This window comes from Drosophila innubila (genome assembly GCF_004354385.1).
Source record: "Drosophila innubila isolate TH190305 chromosome 2R unlocalized genomic scaffold, UK_Dinn_1.0 1_C_2R, whole genome shotgun sequence".
Lineage (NCBI taxonomy): Eukaryota > Metazoa > Arthropoda > Insecta > Diptera > Drosophilidae > Drosophila > Drosophila innubila.
This window is the reverse complement of record NW_022995374.1, coordinates 19,162,540-19,171,710: the sequence shown is the minus strand read 5'-3', so window position 1 is coordinate 19,171,710 and position 9,171 is coordinate 19,162,540. Positions and strand designations below refer to the sequence as shown.

The window sequence follows — 9,171 nt, the reverse complement described above, 5'->3', positions numbered from 1 at the left end:
AATATTAATTATTATTTATAATTATAAATATTGCTCTATGATGGCTCTGACGACGTCGCTGCCGCTGCCGCTGCCGACGCCGCGGCCGCCTCCTGCAGCTCTTGGAGCTCCTCCTCCTCCCGCGTCAGCGGCACCGTCGAGTGGTTGTAAAGTCCCTGCGCCATCAGCTGCAGTGCCAGCGGATTCTTCGTGCCACTCGACTTTTTCAGCTTGGCACGTTTGTTCTGAAACCAGATTTTGATCTGCGCCTCGTTTAGGCCAAGTTCGCCGCTCAGCTGCTGGCGACGCTTCTCTGTCAAGTAGCGATTCTCATTAAACTCATGCTGAGAGAGGGAGAAAAAGTAAGAAAAGAAAACAGAGAGAGACCATTAGTTGTTGCTGCACCGATAAAGAAAATTTTTTATTTTATTTTATATAAGCACAAGGTCTAAATAAATATTGATACCATAATATTTACTGCAAAATTAATTTTTAAATTATTTATTTTTAATTTATAATATTATAAATACTCATATAAAAATATTGCCAAGCATACAAAAAAAGAGTATTATTAGACAAATTTTTTTAGTTTTTAAAGACAAATATAATTTTAATTTGAGCCTACACTCACAGAAAATTGAGGGAAAATTAAATTAATTACAGTACACTTCGATTTTACTACTTTGCACAATGATTTAGCAATAAATATGGAACCAGCCCATATGAATTGCTTACAATTTAATTTTTAAATATATTTGAAAGAATGAATCATAAATAAATAAAATTATAGAATACCCCAGACATTTGAGCTTTAACACATACATTTTTTTTTTTATATTTTGAGTTTAAACTAACGAAAAATTACCACTATTTAATGGTAATATTTTTAAATTAATCTCTAAATTTAATTTTTTTGAATTCTTTTTTTAAAGTTGTTTTATTTCAAATTCATTTTATTAAAGAATATTCTTGATTTTAGATCACTATTTTTTTATAAGTGTATCTGTGTAAGCTCACCTTCAGTCGCGCCAGCTGCGTGCCACTAAATGCGGTACGCGGTCGCTTATCCTCCGGCACATTGTTGCAGCCGGAGTTGCCATCCGGGTCAGACTTGTCGCCACTTCCCGCACTCCCCGCGGCACTCGACGCCGTTGGCTTTTTGGGTTTGCGAGTTCGCGGACCTGCAGAGAAAAAGGGGAGGGGAAGGTCATAAAAATTCCACGACGCACATAATGGCAACAACATGACTGGACTCTGTGCCTGCTCCTGGACTATGGACTCTGGACCCTGTTCTCTGATTCCTGTTGCCTGTTTCCTGTTTCTGGCCAACTCATTGCGCACACATAAATCCTGCTGCTCATATATGCACTGCTATTTTGGCCAGCAATTAATTCACATTTAAATGCGTCCTCAGTCAACCCCTGACTAACCCCCACTCCAAGTTCCAAACCCCTCTCCGAAGGACGCCAAAACAATTAAAGTTTTTGAAATTTGCGCGCGTCATTTTGAAAAGTAATCAACGCAATGACTTTTCAGTGTGGCTAATTTTCCGTTCAACCCCCAGAAGAGTGCACCCCTCAACTTGACAGTCACACCCCCTCCAACCTACCCCACCCCCCTGTCAACGCCTTTCTCAACTTGAGTTGTCTTACTTTTAATTAACAGCAATGCAAACAGACAAGCGCAGAGAATCAATGTCTCAGACATCTCAGCCTCCTCCCCCACCACGCTCACATTTCCCTTACACAAAAGTTTTTCCAAGGGTTAGATCGAATTGCCGGGAAATACGCAAATATTCAGGCTCAAGTCGTTAAAGGATTTTCCACTTGCAACTTGCCAAAAGTTGAACTCATTTCAAGAAATAGTTGAACTGAAATGAAGCAATTATGAGGTTTACTAATGGACATTTCTGGGCATCCCGAGAAACCGTTACGGGTGCCCATTGTGACCGCAACTTGTTGTGGTTCTCAAGACCAAAAATATTTTGTAATTTAAGCTATCATTCGTCATAAGAACTTGTTTTTGGAGGATGGCGACTGGTAAAGCGCATTTCTAACAATTCCTTCGTTACGTGGTTGTTTTAAGGGTCAAATATGTATAGCAATACATGAATAAATTAAAGAATTGAAAATACATATAGAGTTGGTAACTACCCGAAAAGACAGCAGCAAATTCCTGTCTTTCGTCTCCGTTTTTTTTTCAGAAAAATCAACTTTTCCATAACATTTTATGGCTGAAACAATTTTCAGGTGGAATATAATTTGAAGCCTGATTTTAACACCGTCATTTATTCTAGAAAATAAAGTTTTGATTTTTCCCAATATTCCTAATTTATTATTAAGCAGTAAAAAATAACATTTAAAACTTCCAACTCCCTAAACTTTGCTAAAATTCGTTTAAATATAGATTTCCCAACATTTTCAGCATTTGCATCTTGGTTTTTACTACTCATATTTTAATTCAAAAACTAAATTTCAAGCTTCTGACCTCCAGAACTTTAATAACATTTATCCAATTTAAATAAAAGTTGCATCTCTTAATTAATTCTGTTTTCAGCAAATTTCCTCCCGCCTCCCAGTTCCTTTTTTTTAAGTTTAATTACACAGTTTTCTACCAATTTTTCTTCCTCCGTTTTATGTCAGTCAAAATATATGTATCCTTATAGATATTATGTTTTTGCTTATATATAGCTTTGTACTTATTTCATTTTATTGTCCATCCAAATTCATTCATCGTGTACTTACTTCGACCTGCAATGAGAAAGAAAGAAAGTTAGACATTATTAAATTTGTTTTTAGGTAAGTTTATCTAGGCAAACGATTGAAAATTAAACTGTCTTTTAACGCGAATCAATAAAATATCGAAAATTGATTAAATTCCACGACGCCAGCAAAAGTTTTTTCACGTTAAAAAAAAGGAGAAAAGGCAACAACGTGCAGGAATTTCCAGAAAACCCAATCTCAAATGAAAAGACCAAGCTTCAATCTATTCCTTAGACGCGGCTGTTGTGTCCTTTCTTCGCGCCAGTTGCCACTCGGTTGCAACAACCTTCAAAACAAATGTACCGACACTAATGGCAACCCAGTCATGCCCCAAGTTAAATCGTTGGAAAAATTGAACAAATCAATTTTGTCAACAAAATGCCGACGTGAAATTAAACCAAAAACATTAACAGTGCCTGCACGTGTTCTACAACACCAGAGGGTTGGAGGAGGGGGAACTAGGGGAGGAAGAGGGGAGTAACTGTTGAGGTGTTATCACGGTTTTAAATTTCACACGCAGACCTTGAAAACTGTCAGACAGTCGGGAGACGATGTCGATGTCGACTTGGATTCTTGCCTCGTCATCGTCAAAGAGCAAGAGAAAGAGGGGAGGAGGTAAGGGGTGGTGCAGAGAGGATGGGGGAAGCAGCAACCACCCGGGCAAAAAACACTTGGAACGCATGTTGCCGGGCAGATAAGCCAAGGGCACAAGTTGCAAGGACATTGCCAAGGGGGTTGCCACTTTGGCAGGTTGCCAGTTCCTCTTTCCGCCTCCCCCCTTCCCCCTCTATCGGTGCACTAAAAAAGCTGCAACAATTGCTAAGCATTAAATCTGTTGCTATTTTTCTGCTAGTTGTTGTTGTTGCTGTTTCTTATCCACTTGTCGTTGTTGTTTCTCGTCCTTTTTTCTTTCCCCTTTCTGTTGTGGAAATTTGTGATTTATAGCGTGTTAAATTTTTCATTGCTTTCTGCGCAAATTTGACACAATAAAAGTTTCAATGTTGTTCTTTTGATGCTGAAACAGGACGAGGGAAAAGGGGGAGAATTCGCTGACTGGTGTACGGAGGGGGAGAAGCAGCAGGAGCAGGAGGACTTGGCAAATTGGCTTTAATAGAAATTATATGAACTCAATCAACAGCAATTTTATCAGTGGAAAAAATAGAAAGAGAAGGAGTAAGAGTGGCTGAAAGAGAAAGAGAAAGAGAGAGAGAGAGAGAGGAGAGTGAGAAAGAAAGCAGGTATGCAAGTTTAACAGACCTAGAAAGACTGAGACTTAGAATAAGATGCACGGTTACAAATAGCTCAATATATGTATCTTCAAAATGACTACACTAATAAAAAAAGGAGTTTATAAAATCAAGAACATTTTTTTTAATATTTTAATTTTTTAATAAAACAGCTTTAAAAATAAAAAAAAGACCCAAAATATACAAAAATATAGTCGTGGTTTTAAAATCATATTTTATCAATTTATCGCCTTTTTTATAAAAAAAAGAGAGGTTCAATATTTATATTTAATGCATCGAATATCAAACTGTGTTCATTATTTCGTCTTTTAAGATTATCATATTCGTTCATCTAAGAAAGGTATCTTTTAAAGTCTGCAAATTTCAGCAAGTCTTACGGTATACATGTTTGATCAAATTTTCATTTAAATCGGATAACTATATTGTACAGAATTTGTGGGAATGAAACCGATATGAAAAATTCCTTTGTTTATTACAAAATGAGTTTTTGTGTAGCAAAACTTGACCATAAGTATAAACAATCAACACAGCAACACATACATTAAAAACTCTCTTTAATAACTGCGCTTACTTGCTGCCTTAAAAACTGCAACTAGACTTGAGTAATAAAAACAAAAAAAAAAGATAAAGAGAGAAACAACAACAACTACAACAACTGATCGACTTAACATGCACACTAACAACTTGGTACGCATTCACATAAATTGTTTTCATTTGCAGAGCTCATCATAAAACAACAACAACAACAACAACAACAAAAAGCAAGACAAGTTAACAAAATGCGGCAAGAGAAAAAAACGGGAAGATGTCTTCATCATCGGTTGTTAAACGCAATGACCCAAGTTGGTAAGAGCTGCTGCCAACTGACAACTGGCCAACTGGCAACTTGGCTAACAAAAACAAAACAACGAAAACCCAAGTCAGTGTCCAAGCCAAGTCCAAGTCGAGGCCAAGTCCGAGTCTGAATCCGAGACCGAGTCCGAGTCCAAGTCGAAGTTTGACTCAAAGTCGGGCATATGCTTAAAATAAGCGCATTTGTTTTATTTATGCTTAACATGAGTTGCAAATGCCAAAAACAGTCTCGGCCTTCTTCATTTGGGAACACGGGAACGGGCAACGGGACTGCGAGTTTAATGTAGTAACCAGGCTAAGACTCTGGCCAAGATGAGTTACCATTTTGGCAGCAACTGAATAAACGTGAATGAGTCTGCGCAATTAAATGTTAAAGAGGGAGTTACAATTCCTTCATTCCCCCACATATACATATACATATGTAAGTGTGACTCTATGCACTTAACAAAATCTTATTCTTAATACTATCAAAAAATACAATATTGCCATTATTTTAGAATATTTTTTTATATTTTATTCCAAAAAGTATTTTTCTGAACTTAGAGCGAATTTTTCTGAAACCTAATTATACGAAATTATTTTTTTATATTTAAGTAATTTTTTCATATTTTTGTACTTTTCTTTCTTAACTTTGCTTTATTTATTAAATCTCCAGAAGAAGACTTACAATAAGTTAATCAAATCTTATAATTATAATTCGTTATTAAAATCGATTTTATTTCAAATTTAAAAATAACATTTTCTGAATTTTGAGTCAATTTAAAATTTCAGAAAAATTAGTCATTGAAAAAAAAAGATTGATAATTTATATTTCTAAGAAAATGTCTTTTTAATATTAATATTGGTTGTCCATTATAGGAAAGTTGTAAATTTATTTGTCGATTTTCATGAATATATAAATGAAAAATTTGATGAGTGTATATTCAGCGGTTCATATTCTATTAAATCTTTAATGCGATTCTACCTTCAGCTAAAAAAAATATTCCTAAGTTTTTGAAAAAATTAAAAATTATTTTGCATCAAAAAGTTGGGAACTAATTTCTATTTCTAAGAACATTTATACTCCTTATAAAAAATAACTCATCAATTTGAAAACATTTGTAATAAAATAATACTTTAAAGTGTAGATTCTCAGTCTTTCTACTCTCTTCCTCTTTAATTTCCTTACCTCCCTAAATAAAAAAGTCCCAACGATCGCAACTGAAATTGACTTATAAAGATCTCAAACTAACGGGCCACACACAGCCAAAGAGATCCGATGCCGTCACAGGGGAGCCTATAAAAGCTCCCCCACCCCACCTCACTGTCGCCGTCGCTCTTGGTCTGGCCAGAACCAGCTGGTTAACTTGGCTGGCTAACTTGGCTTTTTAGACAGCGTCTGAGCCGCATGTAAGCGATATGTTTGACAGTGTCGATGGGATATTGCTTCAGTTTTCTATCTGTCTCTCTCTCTCTCTCTCTCTCTCTTATCTCTTCTGTCTTCTCTCTCTTGTTCTTTTTGTTGTTGTTGTTGTTTAGGGCCAAGTTGATATCGGATCTGTTTTTGGTCAATCTAATGATCAGTCAGCTCATTAATTGGACATAAAAGCAACACGTTGCCAGGAAAATTAACGCATTGAAGAAAGTGAAAGTCAGATTTATAATCAGTTAAGATCATTAGATGGAGAGAGAGAGAAAGAGAGATATAAAGGGGGAGTTATACATTCTCCATCTAATATATCCAAGCTGATCCCAATTTCAGAAACAATTTCACTCAACAACTTAAATTTTCCATTTAGACAGCTCCCACAAGAAAGAAAAGCTCAAGTTGCCGCTTCCCTTTGCCGCCAGAGGGCGCTTTGCTTCAGTGGAATTGACAGGCAAATTAACGCTGTGGTTGACTGTGATTATCGATTGTCGATTGTCGAGTGCCGACTAAGCAATTGTCATTGGCAATGATGATTGATTGATTGACACGTCGATTGATTTGATCGCACGTTAATTGAAATGATTGACAGCAGCTGTGGCAAGTAGCAGTCATAAGTCACAGTATCTGCAAATAGTATACGTACGCTGACAAACGATGGCAACAGTTTCTAAAAGACCAGAGCCAAAAGCTGTCAACGGTTTTGTCTATCGCTCAATCTTCACTTGACTTGGCTCAAATCACAACTAGTGATTTAGCCAACTACTCGTTGTTGTCTTCTACTTCTTCTTCTACTTCTTCTTCTTCGATGTTGCTGTTGGCATTTTCCAAGGCGGCGGCTTTTCCGTTCACAGACTTGCAACGTTTTGTGGCAACATTCCAGCGCATAATTTGCGCTGTCACATGAAAATATGTATTTAGATACATTTTTAATTGCTTTATCAATATTGTTGTTGTTGTTGCTGCTGCTGCTGTTGCGGTCTGTTGCCTGTTTTGCATTTAAGCCAGCTTTGCATAGCAATTGGCCAACTCGTTCTGCCTGCCTTGTTGCCTGCCTCAAGTTGCGCCTTTCATCCTCCGCAACTGAAATGTGATGTGCCTCGTTGTGTGAAAGGCGTCAAAACATGTGGCTAAAACTGATGTCGGCTAAAAGGAAAGTGAAGCGAGCCTTAAGACTGTCAACTTGGTCAACGGCAGCTCAAAAGTGTACAGGGCTTAGACCATATTGAAGTACGTATTCAAATAAAATACATATGTTCTATAAATTCTATAAATGTACAAATTTAAAATTTTATTTTATTTCAAGTTTTGTAATAAACTTTTTTTTGTTATATTTGAATTTCTAGTGTTACAATTTGATTAAGTTAGTCGCAGTGTTTTTATCCATTTCCTAATTATTTTATTTAGCAGCATATATTTTTACCTTATCTTTATCAAATACTGATTATTTAATCTTCAGCGTATTTAAATAAAATAAAAGTAAGCATAGATAAACGTAGTTCACATACAAATTCATAAAATAAAAAGGATTTTTATTAGTTTTAATATTTAAATAAAAATATATTGTTATATAAATGCATAAAGGAAGTTATAAAAACTGTTTTAACTTAAATAAAATTTTAATATTTGTAAACAAATAAATAAGTATACATTTATCTGATCTAAAATCGACACATAAATTTAATAAAAAAATCACTTTATCTTAAATAAAACATTTGTGCAAGATTTATATTTAAATAGAAATAAATATAAATATTATATATCTAAACTATCTACAAGTCTTACCGTCCCCCTTTTTTAGCTAGACAACTTCACACTCCAGTGTGGCAAAGTGGCACTCAGAAGATTGCATTGGATCGGTTTCAGTTTCACATACATATGATTAACATTGATTGGGTTCATGATGGGTCGTGGACTGGAGAGTGCGGAGTGGGGGGAGGAGACACTGTGAGACCGCACAGCGATTGCTGTGTGGCGACAAGGCAAAAAACAAATTGTAAACCGCATTTTCCGCTGATATTAGCAAACAATTTCATTAAGAAACCTGCAATTGATACACGAGACGCACAAGAGCTAAAAAATAAATAAAATAAAGGAGGCAACAACACATCAGGTGGCTGAAACTGTTGGCGACATCGATCCGACTACGAGTTGAGATGCAGTATCTTGCAAAAGTATCTGTATCTATAACACTGGCCTAATAGACTCGTCGCACTGCTTTTTTTTGTTGCCCCCACTCTCTTTTACTTCTTATTTTCATTTATTTTTGCAATTGAGGTGTGAAAATTTTACGCTTCCATGGAGATTTGGTCTAATGTGGGTTCCACTTCTATGGCCTCTCAATTAACGCAATCTTCGAGTGCGTTTATTCACTTGGAATTCGAATTCGAATTAAAATAAAAAATATAATAAAAATCATTACCGACTTTCACCTCTAATGAACACATCAGAGCTCCAGATCTAAATGAGACCACCCGAAAAGTCTATCTTGTTTACGAGTATTTTGTTGCGGTAGTCAAAATAAAAGCAGTTCTCACTCTACAGTCTACACTCTACATTCTACAGTCTACACTCTGTGATCTTTAGTCTAAACGATCGCTACGACTATTTGCCTAATGAATATTAAGATTACGAACGCGTTCAGAGCATTGAAAACAACGATCAACTTTTGACCTACCTGAGAGACAAGTCTGTCGATCAGTCGATCGGTCGATATGTCGATCGCTTGCCTGGCGTCAGCCCCAAATAATTTGTAGATCAATAAATGTTCACTTTATGGCTCTATTAGTGGCCCATTCTACGCTTCATGCTGATAGCGTGCCCCCGAAAGCTGCACATTTTAATTACGATCATCGTGTGGAGTCTTCGCGATCTTCGAATTGAAGTCAGGGCCAAAGACAAAAATAAAGACAAAGATGAAAATGAA

General features: G+C 36.2%; 1 protein-coding gene across 1 annotated transcript in view; it reads right to left on the bottom strand.

The window, feature by feature from the left end:
• Positions 1–6: 6 nt before the first annotated feature.
• Positions 7–9,171, bottom strand: part of LOC117785158 (homeobox protein invected) — a 46,162-nt gene continuing 36,997 nt past the window's right edge. Inside the window, exons 2-4 of the mRNA XM_034623063.1 lie at positions 2,724–2,729; positions 997–1,160; positions 7–323 (exon numbers count right to left, since the gene is read on the bottom strand). Coding sequence (XP_034478954.1) covers positions 36–323; positions 997–1,160; positions 2,724–2,729 — 458 coding nt within the window. The 3' untranslated portion in view covers positions 7–35. The remainder of the gene's footprint in view (positions 324–996; positions 1,161–2,723; positions 2,730–9,171) is intronic.